Source organism: Orycteropus afer, unplaced genomic scaffold (assembly GCF_000298275.1).
Source record: "Orycteropus afer afer isolate SDZICR_OR568_19922 unplaced genomic scaffold, OryAfe1.0 scaffold00154, whole genome shotgun sequence".
In the NCBI taxonomy this organism is placed as follows: Eukaryota; Metazoa; Chordata; class Mammalia; order Tubulidentata; family Orycteropodidae; genus Orycteropus; species Orycteropus afer.
Window position 1 is genome coordinate 5221014 of NW_006921741.1, and position 16072 is coordinate 5237085.

Genomic DNA, 16072 nt, shown 5'->3' on the forward strand with positions numbered 1-16072 from the left:
AGTGATACTGCCTCGGAAACCCAAGGAGGGGTCACTATGAGTCGGGGCTGACTTGATGGCATATAACAACAACAACAACCACCACCACTCGGGAATCTCCAAGCTGTCTGTGCCATGCCATCAGGATTGCTCAGGATTGCTGTCAGACTGCAGCTCCATCTGTCTCTTTTTTTGGTATTTTCATGCAAATTCTTCTGCTAGTTGGGGTTTAGTCCACTTCTATATCCTCCCCTCAAGGCTCAGGGGTCCAGGATTATCTTCTGTGTCTGTGTTAATTGATTTCCCTTTTCTTTGTTGAAGAAGGTCTGTGGAGTCTTTCTGCCTAGTCCACCATCTTACTGGAACTCTCAACCACTCCATTTTCATTGCAGTTTTATAATATATCTTAATGTCTCACAGGGCAAGTCCTTCTTTGTTACTTTTACTTTCTCAGAATTTTGTACCTATACTTGAATATTCTTCCTTATAATTTCGGGACATTTTTCAAGTTCAAGAAAAGCTAGAATTTTTATGGAAGTTGCATTAAATATATTTTATACAATTTTTGCTACTGGAATAGATTATTTCTTTCTCTTTATATTTTCTAAATTTTCCCCTTTAATCATTTTCTAAATGGTTATTATTGCTATATAGGAAAGCAATTGGTGTGTTTTGTTAGATGTTTAACTGACTACATCATTGAACTTTCTTAATTTTCTTTCAGCTTATTTATTCAAATTTGCATATCAGACAATTATATCATCTATATTAAATGACCATTTTGCCTTTTTCTTTGAACACTTATTTCATTATTTTGACCAATAATGAAATAGCACTTTCAGGCTGATGTTAAATAATAGTGTTAATAGCCATCTACTTTGTCTTATTTCTGACTTTAATAGGAATGAGTCTAGGTATTTCCAAATATATATTTATATGTGTGGCAAAGAATATCATGAATATAGTAGAGCAAGCAGGGAGCAAAATTAAGAAAACTTCTTAGCCAAAACCAAACACTTTGAGGTAATAGGTATCTGGGCCTGGGGGCCCAGAATCATAGTCTTGGGGAACATCAAGTTCAACTGGCATAACATAGTCCACAATATTCTACATCAGTTATTCAAACAGAACAATGGGATACTGCAAGGTTTAAAATGAAGAAATATGTGTGTCCGGGTTGTATACTTTCACTATACTTATTCAAACTGTATGCTGAGCAAATAATCTGAGAGCTGGACTATATGAAGAAGAACATGGCATCAGGATTGGAGGAAGACTCATCAACAACCTGGAATATGCAGATAACACAACCTTGCTTGTTGAAAGTGCAGAGGACTTCAAGCATTTACTAATGAATATCAAAGCCTGCAGACTTCAGTATGGATTACACCTCAACTTAAAGAAAATAAAAATCCTCACAACTGGACCAATAAGCAAGATCATGATAAACAGAGAAAAGATGGAAGTTGTCAAGCATTTCATTTTCCTTAGATACATGATCAATGCCCACAGAAATAGCAGTCAAAAAATCAAACGATATATTGCATTGGGCAAGTCTGCTACAGAAGACCTCTTTCAAAGTATTAAAAAGCAGCGGTGTCACTTTGAAGGCTAAAGTGCATCTGATGAAAACATGCTAGTTTCAATTGCCTCATATGCATGTGAAAGCTGAACAATGAATAAGGAAGACAGCAGAAGAATTGCTGCATTTGCATTATGGCAAAGAATATTGAATATACCATAGACTGTTGGATGAACCAACAACTCTTTCTGGGAAAAAAATATAGACAAAATGCTCCTTAGAAGTGACGATGGCAATACTTCATGTGTCATCCTCTCATACTTTGGTTATGTCAAGAAGCACTAGCCCCTGGAGAAGGATATCATGCTTTATAGAAGAGGAAGACTCTCAGTGAGATGGATTGGTACAGTGGCTGCAACAATGGGCTCAAATATAGGAAAGCTGTGAGGATGGCATAGGACCAGGCAGTGTTTCATTCTATTGTACATAAAGTCGAGATAAGTCTTGATGGCACCTAACAACAACAAGATTGATCAATGTTTTCAAATGATGACAGTCTAATTCCTCCATTGAAAAATTCTCCATTAACCTTTCTCCTAATGGTTTCATCTAATGATGATCAGAGCCTGAATAAATTATTTTAATTGAGGTTTCAAAATGATGTTGTTGTTGTTGTTGTTGTTATGTGCTGTCGAGTCAGACCCGACTCATAGCGCTTTTTAAAATCTCTCATTCCTTTACTTTTTTTTTTTTTTCCCCTTCCAGGCAGTGCTGCACTGGCTGAGTAATGGGTAAATAAGCAAAACAAAATAAAGCCTTTGCCCTCAAGGAATTTATATTCTACTCTGAAGACAGACCCAGTAGAATTTGTTTAAGGAAAGATGGACAATTAAAATAAGAAATATATCATATTATGGCTGGTAATGCTTGAATGCTGTGGAAAAAAAATAAAGCCTGAGTAAGGAAATAGAAGGCGATGGGAAGGAGGTGCTAATTTATAGAGTGGTCAAGGAAAGGTTGTCTGAAGAAATGACATTGAGCGTAATATCATTTAGCACTCTGGGAGCTCTGGTGGTGTAGTGCCTGAGGCATTTGACTGCTAATCAGAAGGCTGGTGGTTCAACTCCACCAGCCGCTCCTCGAAAGGAAAATTGGATGATCTACTTCTGTAGAGATACTGCCTCAGAAACCCAAGGAGGGGTTGCCATGAGTCAAATCGACTTGATGGCAGTTTGTTGTTTTTCTTTTAAGTCAGAAGGTGCCACACTCAACCTATAACTCATACTACCATTAATCTTTTATTTTTTCATCTTATTAATGTTATTTAATGTTAGTTAAGTCCCAAGTGATAATAACAATATATTTTTTAAATTAACATAATATAATGATGATTACAAATTTTCTAATGCAGATGTAAAACCAGTTCCTGCAATTTAATTTAGTAACTTATTTATTTTAAATCCCTTCACCCATATCAAACCTGTCTTTTAATTATCCATCTATTTTCCTTCCCATCTCTGGTAACTAACCAAGAAAATTTCCTTCTCTGTGTAAACCTTTCCTTGACTTTTTGCAATAATAGATTCATAAAGTATTCGTCTGTGATTAACTTATTTCACTCAGCATAATGTCCTCTAAACTCTTCCACATTATGAGGTGATTCACTGATTCTTCATTATTTTTCAATGTTGCATAGAATTCCATTGTGTGTATATACCATAGTTTGGTTATCCATTCATCTCTGATAGGCACTTAAGATGTTTCCATCTCTTTGCTACTGTAAATAGTGCTGCGATGAACGTGGGCATGCATATATCTATTTGTGTCCCCAATTCTCACCCCTTTAGGATACACTCCTAGTAATGAGATTGCTGGATCAAGTGGTATTTTCTATTTCCAACTTTTTAAGGGAGTGCCATACAGTTTTCCACAGTGGTAATACCATTTTATAGTCCCACCAGCTGTGTATGAAAGTTCCAAACTCTCCACACCCTCACCAGCATTTGTTGTTTTCTATTCTGTTGAACTTTGCTAGTATTACTGGGGTGAGATGATATCTCATTGTTGTTTTAATTTGCATCTCTCTGATGGCTAATGATTGTGAACATTTCTTTATGTGTTTGTTGGCTGCCTGAATATCTTCTTTAGTGAAGTGTCTGTTCATATCCTTTTCCCATTTTTGAATTGGATTGTTTGTCTTTTTGATGAGATTTTGAAATTTTCTATAAATTTTAGATGTAAGGCCCTTGTCAGGTATGTTGTTGCCAAATATTTCTTCTCAATCTGTTCTCTTTTCATTCTCTTGGAGAAGTCTGTTGATGTACATAAGAATTTAATTTTTAGAAGGTTCCAGTCATCTAGTTTCTCTTCTGTTGTTTATTTTGGGTTATGCTTGATGTCTACTTATATAATAAATTAAGGCCCTAAATTTGTCCCTATTTTATCTTTGATGAACTTTATAGTTTGGGGTTTTATGTATAGGTCATTAATCTATCTTGAATTTGTTTTTGTATATGGTGTGAGGTATGGATTGTGTTTCATTTTCCTGCAAATGGATATCCAGTTTTGCCAGCATCATTTTTTAAAGATACTGTCTCTTCTCTATTAAATGGTTTTCAGCTCTTTGTCAAAGATAAACAGCACATAACAACAACAACAAGCTGTCCATATTGGATGGTTCTATTTCTGGCTTCTCAATTCTGTTCCACTGGTCCATGTCTCTATAAAAAACAAAAAACAAACTCACTGCCATCAAGTTGATTCTGACTCATAGCGACCCCCATTGCATTTCTGAGGCAGTAAATCTTTATGGAAGTAGATTGCCCAGTTTTTCTTCTGCAGAGTGGCTAGTGGGTTTGAGGCACCAACCTTCTGGTTAGCAGTCAAATGCCTTAGGTACTACACCACCAGAGTTCTTTTACCTGTCTAGTTGTACCAGTATCAGGTTGTTTTGGGTACTGTGGCTGAATAGCAGGTTTTGAGATGTATGGTAGGGAGTGTGAGACCTCCTAATTTGTTTTTCTTCTTCAGTAGTGCTTTGCTTATCCATGCTCTATTTCCTTTCCATATAAAATCAGTGATTGATTTTTCCATGTCCTTAAAGAATGTTGATGGAATTTGGGTTGGGATTGCATTGAATCTATGGATTACTTTGAGTAGTATTGACATTTTCACAATGTTCCATCTCCCTATCCATGAACATGGGATATTCTTCTATATACGTAGGTCTCATAGTGTAATTTTTTTTTTTTTTTTTTTTTTTGTGATTTTGAATTTTGTTCTGCACTTTTCTTCGACTCTATCCGTGATTTCCAATTTTGATCCCTTTTTGGTATAGGTCTTTTGTGTCCCTGATAAGATTTATTCCTAAGTATTTTATCTTCTTGGTAGCTATTGTAAATGGCATTGCTTTCCTTATTTCTGTTTCAGAGTCATTCCTTTAGTTTTATTATCTGGAATTCTTCTGTAAAGAATAACTATCTCATCACTTAAGGGCCATTTTATTACCCTGAAGTACAAAGAACAGGAAAATAGGATAAATGCACAATTGATTTATTTTAATAGCCAAAGTAAAGAGTTAGTAACCAATAAGTCATATTGTTTTTGTTATTGCCACTGTTCAGTTTTTTTTTTTTTCCTTGTATCATAACAAACTCACAGATTTTAAAATATTCATCATGTTTCACTCAATTGCTGCTATTATTTGTGATGTTCGAATTACTCATCCTTGGCCACTGGAAGCCCCTCCAGTTTGGCTCTCATGTCTTTTGACAGAACCCCATCAGTATTTAATAGGTTTTTGCTTCCTGATATAACTAGATATCATATCAGGCTGCTCTTGTATACTTCCTAATCTGGATCTGGGATCAATCATTTGTCCAAGGAGTCCTTCTTCAGTTTAGTTAAAAATAGTTTTTGGAGGCCACAAATAGGGCCTTAGGGATGCTCACTCCTGCTGGATTGTTAATGCTCTTAGACCTTTGAGACAGAGTTAAGAAATAATGTATGATTTCTTAAGAAAAAAATTATTATGGGTTTATATTGAGATTTTCAATTCATATTTAGTGTTAAACAATTTTCATTTAACTTTTTAATATCACATTTATACAAAGAAAACTTTGTTCTTAGCAACATTAACATAATTTTCTTTCAGTTTTACCTCAATATATAGAAATGATGATCAGAGCCTGTGGTAGTTAAGGGTGTGTGTCCACTTGGCTGGGCCTGGTTGAGTGGCTGGGCGGCTGGATGTAGTATTCCCCATGATGAGACTGGTCATCAGCTCCACGGTGGAGTCTTCAGTGTGCAGCTGAGCAGCTGCCTTAGGGATGTGGTCTGCCTCCAGTATATAAGAAGCAGCTTTGAGAAAGGTCTCAAGTTTTTTGTCACATCTGGATCCTGCATTTGGCTAAGTTTTTATCTCACTGGCCTGCTGTGGTGTCTGCTGATCTTGAGACTATTCTGGATATGAACTGATAACCTGCCATGTTGCTTAATAATCTTGGGACTAAGCCATTTCACTTGTCCACTTTGGATATGCCAGCCTCAGCTGCCTGAGTTAAAAGAAGCCTCCAGCTCCAGTGAGCCAGAGCTGAAGCCCAAGGTTGAGGGGCCTTCACCTAGCCCCTGGAGCTGGCACTTTGAACTCAGACTTCTAAACTGTAAGAGAATAAATCCCTGTTTGTTAAGATCTTCTATTTGTGGTATTTTCAGTTAGAGCAGTGCTAGAGAACCAAAACTGAGCCTGAAAAAATTATTTTTATAGTTTTAAAATAATGCCAATATTATAACTAACAATAAAATTAACAAATGAAATTTACTAATGTTTCTTCAGAATTATATTTTTTCTTGAGGCATTAATTTAGCATTCATTTGGGGAGACTCCATAGGTTTCAGGGCCAGTTTGGCTGTAATCTCTATGGAAGCTTGTCTCCAGGCTGTGGTGTGGCTGCATGGGTTTGCATAGGCACCTTTGGGGTTGTACTCTGCTGAGTGCCGACTGTCTGCGTCACCAAGGACCTTTCTATTTACTTTTGAAATACATTACATTTAGGATACTCAGTTAAAATACTGTTTTCTAAAGTCATGTGGATCGCTCTTTCTTCTGTGGTTACACCAATGTAAAATCCATGCCATGTCCTGGTCATATCTCTCATTCACTGAAGATTTTAGCTCTCTGGCTTCCTGCTTACCCTCTCCCTATAGCATCTCTAGGGACTAACATAATCCTGTTGTTAACATTAATATTGACTTAATATGAGGTATTTTCTTATTTAAAATAACCTGATGAAAGGGGTACAATTTTAATTATTCATATAGATTAGAAAATGAGGCACAGAGATATCAAGTAACTGGTTTAAGGTCACCAAGAGAATCAGGACTTGAATACAGGCAGGCTGACACTAACACACTTTCTTATTCACTGTACTAATACTGCATGGCCGGTTTGCTGATCACAGATCTGGATTTCCAAAGAGCAAAGGGTTTGAGCAGGGGTGGTAGGTGAAGAGAAGATACAGTCAGATTAGAAGGCTCAGACTTCTGACAGGGACTGAAGTAGGCATGGAGTGAGCATAATAGGATTAATCTGGCAAGAAAGTCTTTATGTCAGGGCCTACTGCAACTGTTATTCTGCAGCCCTGGATGGTGTGGCTGTCAGGAAAGGAGGTTTGGTTTTCTTACTAGAACAGAAGGTCTTGTGAAGGCCTCTGAGCAACTATATTCTTGTTTCCCTCACCTTTTCTTTTGGAAATTCTTACACCCTCTATAGGGTTTAACTTAAATGCTATTTCTAGGAAAAACTTTCCCTAGGCCTCCTACAATAGGTTTGGGGCTTTGCCATTTCATCCATCTATAAGCATTTTTCTCACAAACTAGGATGTAAGTTTAATAAGGACAAGGTTTTTGTCTTGCTTACATTATATCCCAGCACTTAGCACAGTACCTGGCCAATGCTAGGCTCTCAATAAATATTTGTTAAATTAATAAAACATATTAAATGAATGAGTTAATAATTAAGAGAGAGCAGAGTGGCTTGGCCTGCTCTTACTTCTACCATCATTTATCTCTTATGGCAAAACCAAAAATTAGTACTCAAAACCTAATAGCTTAAATGTATGAGAAAACAGATTTTTCTAAAAGTAAAATTTAGGTCTCGTACAGACATGCATAAAAACACACAAGAAAACTAGCACATTCAAATCCTTACATTTAGGAGAGAAATATTAATCATCAGGAGACATCTTTAGGATCAAAAAAGATGTCGTTAGCCGTATGTTGTTGAACATTTGCGAAGCAGCAGCTGCCAGCTGAATGGCCTGACCCAGATCTGTCAGGCCATATTTGGCTCTAACTAAAATATATCATATCTATTCTGTTATTTTAGAAAGAAAAATTTGCAGGTTTCTTGAGTCACATCACTTATTTACACAGAAAGGGCTTACTGAGAAGTCAAACAGGTAAGAAGAAGATTCTTCTATTTTTGCTTGTTATTTTTGTTACATTACCTTTTTGAATAGGTAACACATTCACATGGTTCAAAAGCCAAAGGATATATAATGGAATACATTATTTCCTTTCCATCTCTATCCTTGTCCCCTACCATCTTATTCCCCACACCCTGTCACCCCACTAATAATCACTTTTATTGGTATTTATTTTCCATTCAATCTTTATTTATACAGATGGGAGTAAATATGTTCTTATTCCCCCCTCCTCCACCTTCTTACACACATGGTGTCATACAGCATACATCTTTCTGTGCCTTGCTTTTTTTCCCCCACATATATGCTGCAGATATTTCTGTATCAGTACATAAAGACCTTTTTTTTTGTTTACACTTGCATTGTATTCCAGCATATGTAGTGTCTATAGTTATTTAACTAGTTCTTTATTAATGGCATATAGACTATTTCTAACCTTTTACTATTATAAAAATGCTGTAATGAATATCCTTAAATGTGAAAGGAATGATTATTTTAGACTTGTACAAATTAGAGTGAATTAGAGCATTACACAGAAATAGCTTGAAGACGTTTGGTTGAGGTATTTGCATATGACCCAATTTTGACAAATGAGACTGGAAGATGAGTCTGTTGGGGGGATTCTGGGGGAACAGTTAGTGTCATGGCCTTCTTTTTAAAATCTGTGTGCCAGGAGTTGGTATCTTAAATGTCTGCCCAGTTCTCCCAGTCTTTACATAGTTGGGAGCAGAGCGTCATATCTCTGCCCTGATTCAGCCACAGCTACTTCATAGGCACCTGGGCAAGCACTCCTTCAAAGAATGTTCTGTTACTATTTGTTTAATTTTTCTATAGTGGAGGCAGGGAGAAATAGATTTTCTATGATATGCTTTGTTTACTGAAAAAAAAAAAAAATTAAGCCCAATTCATTCCCACTAGGTGAAGCAGAGTCAGTATTCTGAAAACATCAGCCAAGTATTTCCCTTTTCCTGTAGCTCTTGCTCTTTTCAATCTTTCCATAATTTTTTTTAATCAGACAAGTTCTTTAGGTAACACAAAAGATCACACTTATTGGCTGAACAGCACTACTCACAGAGGATTGGTTTCAGAATGCCTGTTCTGCGGACTTTCATTTTAGGGCTATTGCTTGTGGATACTGCAGAAAAACTCACTGGAATAGGTCTACTTTTTTCTTTTATTGTGTGTTGTGGAGTTCTTGCTGTTGTTTTGATTTTTAAATTACTCTTTAAGGTCAGTAGTTTGGAGGACCAGTTTCCATTTTGTCAGTTTTTTCCAGTGATAAGCATCACCTGGATCAGTGCCCCACAATAGCTAAACGGGCTGCTAACTCCCTAATGGGGTTCTGGGTCACAAATTAAATACAGATAAGCACTGAGCGAGTGGAATACAAACTGCTGTGGAGCGCAGAGGAAAATATAATGTCGTTTTGTGGTGGTTTGTATAGCAGGACAAAGCATGAGTTTTTGAGCCAGAAAACAGACCCAGCTACATATTTTGAGAACTGCACAAATCAAATGGGTCCCTGGGAAGCACAAATGATTTGCAATTGACTACTAATCTAAAGGTTGGTGGTTAAAACCCACCAAGTAGTGCCCCAGAAGAAAAACATGGCAGGAAAACCCTATGTAGCAGTGTTATTCTGTAACACGTGGTTTCACCATGAGTCAGAATCAATTCAACAGCAAAATGTTTTTGATTTTGCACAAAATGAAAATTTGGGGCCCCTTGCAGGAAAATTATAATTTCAAGGCCACATCAACAGAGCATTAAACCAAGTGCATGTCCTCTGCAACTGCACAGATTGTGTACCCATGAATTCTGCCCTGCCAGGGAAGCTTGGGTTCAAATCTCACCCCTGCCACTCCAAATCTCCATGTTCCTGGGCAAATCACTTATCCTCTCTGACTCTCCTTTGTTCATCTGTAAAAGAGTGATAACTGAACCTCTCTTGAAGAATTGGTATGATGGTGAAGTGAAAACACTTGACACATGGTTGGTACACATTCCTCTTATTTCTTGGTCTGTGTTGTGTGCTCTTTTCCTTAGTTGTTCTTTAGGAGTCCATCTTCAACCTTCTATCCTCATTACCCACTTACCTTTTAAAATCTTTCAAAAGTGTACTAGAGTGGACACCATGAAATTACCCATATCCATCTGTGACCTACATAACAGCACATTTATATAGTTTAAGCAAATACAAACTCAGCATGGCTTTGAACAGTACTGTCCTTAGACCCTGGCAACTAGGCTCTGTCTCTTACACCCATGTTTTAGGGAACACGTGCCTCTGCCTCTCAGTGGTGTCACTAGGGTTGGTGTCACCCAGTGTGATAACTCAGTGTCATTCCACCCCCATGGACCTCCTCCCATACCAGACTCTAGCGATTCCTTGGTAATGTCTATGATCAATTTTAATCATAGAATAATATGTGGTATCGTTGTTAATTGATTAAATATAACATTTCTAGATTATATGAAAACTAACAGCAAAATTGTTCTGCAAAATCTTTCTACATTGAATTACATAATTTTTTTTAATCAGACAAATTCTTTAGGTAACACAAAAGATCACACTTATTGGCTGAACAGCACTACTCACAGATGATGTAACATTAGTTACAACATAATTAGTAACGGAGTGAAACCTTTTTTTGGCTTTTCTTTCTTTTCCTGCATTTACTACTTCTTTCTCAGTTATTGATATAGGTTCACAGATACTAATTACCACAATATTGTAGCTAAAACACCAGGAAATTTGACAAAATCAGTGACTATAAAACATCAGCAGCAAGAAAACAATGTGTGTGCTTGCAGAGCCTCCTTATAGCTTGTGCAGATGAAGCCATGTGATTCACAAGCATCATTGTAATTGGGTAATAGTGACAGCCCTACTGGTGGCACATGAGAAGGTTTAAAAACTAAATTGGTATATAGAATTTTAACCTTTTAGGTATATTGACACATGTAAGCTGAGCCTTGTATGCATGTGAGAGCTGGACAATGAATAAGGAAGACCAAAGAAGAGTTGATGCTTTTGAGTTGTGGTGCTGGCGAAGAATGCTGAAAGTACCGTGGACTGCTAAAAGAACTAACAGATCTGTCCTGGAGGAAGTGCAGCCAGAATGCTCCTTGGAAGCAAGAATGGCCAGACTTCGTCTCACCTATTTTGGTCATGTTATAAGAAGGGACCATTCCCTGGAGAAGGATGTCATGCTTGGTAGGGTGGAGGGTCAACGACAGAGGGGGAGGCCTTCAACGAGATGGATTGACACGGCCGGCTGCGATGATGGGCTCAAGTATAGCAGGGATGGTGGGGCTGGCGTGGGATCGGGCAGTGTTTCGTTCTGCTGTGCATGGGGTCGCTATGAGTCGGAAACGACTCGACAGCACCTAACAACAACAACAAGAAGCTGAGCTTACCAAAAATGTTTTTGTTGTTATAACTAAAGGGTATTTTTATAGTAAATTTTTGCTGAAACAATGTACAAAAAATTTATAGACAGTCATTTTGGTGTCACACTGTCTGACAGGGTCACTCCACATCCCAGCAAACTCCTAGTGATGCCACGGCCTGCCCCAAACAAGGAGCCACTGGCCCAAGTCCCGTTCTAGATCACACACCTGTACCTGGGACTCCAGCATACCCCACCAAAAGGGCCCTCAGCCTGCTTCCAGGACCTTTAGGTCTCTGCCCACAATTTCCTCTCTGCACTCAGAGTGTAAAAGTAGAGTCTTACACCCACCATCCATGGGATGTTTCTACCAGGAAGCTGTTGGGGTGGGTGGACTTGGTGGTTTTGACACACATGCACAACTGTCCTCCCACAGAGTTGACCTAGGTAGGACAACAGAAGTCTATGTCCCCTATTTGAGCTCTTGCCTTTCTCCTGCAAGTTTCCTGGTTTTCAAGACCTATTACACCTCTGGCCTCAACCTATTCTTCTACTTTTATGTGTCACCACACCTCTTGGAACCTCCTCCAACTGCTTGATTTCCTCAGACATTGTGGACTTTTAAATACATAAATAAATAAAACTTCCATGGCTTCCTACATTATGCAACTTGAACCCTTCTGACTTTTCTCCACATAATGAAATTCTACTAGTTCTTTAAGAACCAGCCTACAGGTCAATTTCTGTATTAAGTCATCCTTAGAAATCCTTTCCATCATCCCAATCCTGATCCCCAGGCAGAGTTAGATGCTATTGTTTCTTTTCCCAAGATCTTATACTGAAGACACATCACACTGCACTGTAATTGTTTTTTGCCCCTAGAGTAGGCTGTGCAGAGGCTTTTCCAGGGTAGAAAACATACTTGTTCGTGCTTATCCACAGTGCCTGGCACTCAGTACAGAGTCAATAAATTTTTGAGTGTTGTAGTATTCAAATCCCTGCTCTCCCAGTAACCAACTGGACTTGGTTTCCTCTTCTTTAAAAAGATTACACCTTCTTGAACAGCTCTAAGGATTAAATAAAAGAAAGATTGGGCAATCTACTTCCCGTAGAGATACCACCTCAGAAAACCAAGGAGGGTTCGCTATGAATCCAATCAACTGGACAACAGTGAGTGTGGTTTTTTTTTTTTTTTTTTTTTTAATGCATCCCCAATGCTTCTGTGCAATGATAAATAGTGTGGGTACAGTAAAGGAGAGTCATGATTGATTTAGCTCCTAGAGCTCTGGTAGCATAGTGCCTAAGGCACCTGACTGCTAACCAGAAGGCTGGCAGTTCTAACCCACCAGCCACTCCTTGGAAGGAAGGTTGGGCAATCTACTTCTGTATTGATACCATCTCAGAAACCAAAGGAGGGGTTGCTATGAGTCGGGTCCAACTCGATGGCACATAACAACAACAACAATTCTGATTCTTGGTAACCTGTAAGAAGAAGTAAATAGTCCTCTGAAGTCAGCTACATGGTTTCTATTTTGATGAGAAAAACTTAGTATTCAATAGCAGAATCTTAATAGTAGAGTGAGAAAATAGGTTTAAAAATTTCCTGAATTTACATTTGCTTGGAAATTTGGGGAGCTCTGGTGGTGTAGTGCCTAAAGTATTTGACTGCTAACCAGAAGGCTGGCTGTTTAAACCTACCAGCGCTCCTCGGAAGGAAGGTTGGGCAATCTACTTCTGTAGAAACCCAACAAGGGGTCGCTATAAGTCGGATCCAACTCCACAGCAGTGAGTTGGTTTTTGGTTTTGGAATTTGTTTATTTAAAAGGCACCAAATTATATATATATATATATATATATATAAATAATAAATTCAAATTGTTATGTAACCAAATGCATGAGAAGAATAGTACAGTACAATCTATTTTGAGTTATTCATAATATTGTCTATATATCAATAACTTAAAAGGAGGGAAATAAGGTAATAGAAAATATATTTCTATAATTATTTCTTTTTGATATAAAACTATTTGTTTTATAACTACATATTTAGGTATCCCTACAAAAATGTTGTAAGTATGCATATTTAGCTTATTTTTTAAAAAAAGGAAAAAATACTAATTGCAAGAAACATGCTAATATTAACAAAAAACAATTGCTATGAATTGCTAGATGGATCATACTTAGTCCTCTATTGCTTGGTAACCCAAATTGAGGTAATTCTTCTATTAGCATACAGTACAATATTAAATGAAACTACTGATATTGCATTATTGCTTATCTAGACCCTGCCTTTATTAAAAAGAAACCCAAGAAAATGGAATGTGAGATAAGCCTGCAGGAAAAATAAAGATAGGCTGCTTTCACTTATTTGAATCTTATTGCTCATAGAGAATGACTGTAATAAAGTTTGCCTACTTTGGTAAAGTACTTAATGATCTTCATCTTTGTTTTCCAACCTGGAAAATAAAATAGATACTGCTATAAGGCCGCTGAAGCAAGCAATTGTTTGGCCAGTTGCAAAATCAGACACTTATTCTGCAAGGTATCCAGGTTATTATTATCTGTTATAGTATACAGTTTCAAGTATGGGAGACTATTAGCCTACCTATTTTCAAAGGTAAATTGTACTATTTTTTTCATAATAGGACATCTCATTGCACATTTAAGTTCAGTTAAATCATAGAAGCTACTAATTAAAATTATAGAATGTATTGAGATACTTGAGGCTGAGAATCAAGTTAAGTGGACAGGAAGCTACAGACAGAAAATTGAGGAAGATTTCAAAAGTACAGAGGGAAAGTGGTAAATCTTGTGTATTCTAGGTGATAGAAATGAAAATTAGTGTTAGCCTTACAATAATAACAACAACAATTTCTTATTAAAGTAGCTTTTCTTTGCATTTCCTTTGGTGCTTAAAATTATAATAAATGGAATATCATTTTTACTCATCATGAAGCTAAGGCACAAATATTTGCATTGTAAAACAGAGGCCCGAGGAAGCAGACGCTTCTTAGGGAAAGAGATGGCGGAGTTTGGCGTTGAGCTCTCTCTCCTTGCTTAAAAGACCCAGGCTGTGCTTTTTAAAAGCTTCAGACTGCAGCCTGAGTTCATCATAGGCCTTCTGCATCCCATCCACCCTGCGCTGAAGCTCTCGGACTCGCAAGTTGCTGTCCACGGCCACTGCCTCCTGCTCAAACCGCTCTAGGGCATGCCTCCTGGCCATATCGGCTGTCTCCAGCTTCTCTTCGAGCTGGCGGATCTCTGCCTGCTTGTTCTGGAGCACCTTGCCCCTCTCCATGGACAGCTGCAGCAGCTCCTCTTTTTCGCGGGTGACGGTCTGCAGCCTGGTCTGCAGCTCCTGGCTCAGGTTGCTGTGCGCCTTCTCAGCCTTTGCCATCTGCTCCATGGCCTGCTGGTGCTGCTGCTGGAGGCTCTGGAGCTGGCTGCGAAGCTGCTCTGTCTCCTTGGCGTGAACGCAGTCCTGCTGGCTTTGTAGCTCCAGAAGCTCCTTCTCCCGGGCCTGTGCCCGGCTGGTGTCCTGACAACACCTCTGTTTCAGAGTTTCCAGCTCTTTGGTGAGGACCTCCCTTTGGGTGGTGAGCTGCACTACTTTGACCTCCTGGTCTTTTAGAGCCTGGCTAAAGAGATTGCTATTTTCCAGTCTCAACTTTTCATTCTCCTCCCTCAGTTTGGTATTCTGCTGCTTATGTTCGTCCTTGAAGCGGATCATCAACTCATGGTTGGCGGCCAGAGTCATAAAGCGTTCTTCCAGCGTTCGGGCCTGCTCCCTCTGGGCCTTCAACTTCTCAGCCTCCTCTGTCCTCTTCTCCTCCAGCTCTGCGTTGAGCAGCTCCAGGATCTGGCAGCGCTCCAGGGCCTCGTCTGATCTCCGCTTCAGGATGCAGATGAGCCGGGACTGCTCTTCGAGGCGGGAGCGAAGCATCGCCTTTTCACTCTTCTCTTCCGCAGACAGTCCCCGAAGGTTTGCCAAGGCTTCCTTTAGACCGTCCAGTTCCTTAAACTCCAGCTCCTCTTCCTGGTTTTGCAGTTCGCCATCTTTCTTATAGAAGGCTTCCTCAGTGGACTGGCGAGAGGAGTCCATCCTGAGAGCCTGCTCTTCCCGGTGCATAGGCACTCTCCTCCTTTCCCTCTCAGGTTTCAAAAGCTGCAGGGTGTTGCTATGGTCTCCTGGCAGTCCGTAGCAGTTGGTTTTCCGCCAGTAAGGAGCCTTGTGATTGGTGGACAGGTCTTCGGAATGTTGTGAAGGGGGACCTGGGTAAGCGCAGAGCCAGTCTAGTCAAGCTGTGCTTGGCTTTCTAATCAGTTGCAGCTTTCAGCTTACAGCCCAGTGTCTGGCCTACGTGGTACAGAGAGTCCAACGCCACTCGATTTCCAGCCATATCAGGGGAAGAAACCGGTTAATTTCCGTTGGTAGTAAACAAATCAAGCTGGCAGCGACGTATTCATCCTTTCTCACCCTCCTAAAGTTGCCATGAGAATGAATTATTCTGCCACAAAATGTGTTTGTGGAAACACAGTTGGCTCTTCTGATACTGCCTCGGAAACCCAAGGAGGGGTCGCTATGAGTCGGATCCGACTCCACGGCAGTGAGTTTGTTTTTTTTGGTTTGATGAATACAAACTAGCAGTGGTACTCGAGAGCTAGGACCCTCAGTGGCTGTGAGTCTGCACCTGTAG

General features: G+C 39.1%; 1 protein-coding gene across 1 annotated transcript; it reads right to left on the reverse strand.

Annotated features, from left to right (window-relative positions):
• Positions 1-14385: 14385 nt before the first annotated feature.
• Positions 14386-15504, reverse strand: CCDC89 (coiled-coil domain containing 89). The gene has a single exon (XM_007946249.1). It carries the CDS (start codon positions 15502-15504, stop codon positions 14386-14388), a length of 1119 nt encoding a protein of 372 aa, XP_007944440.1.
• Positions 15505-16072: the final 568 nt, after the last annotated feature.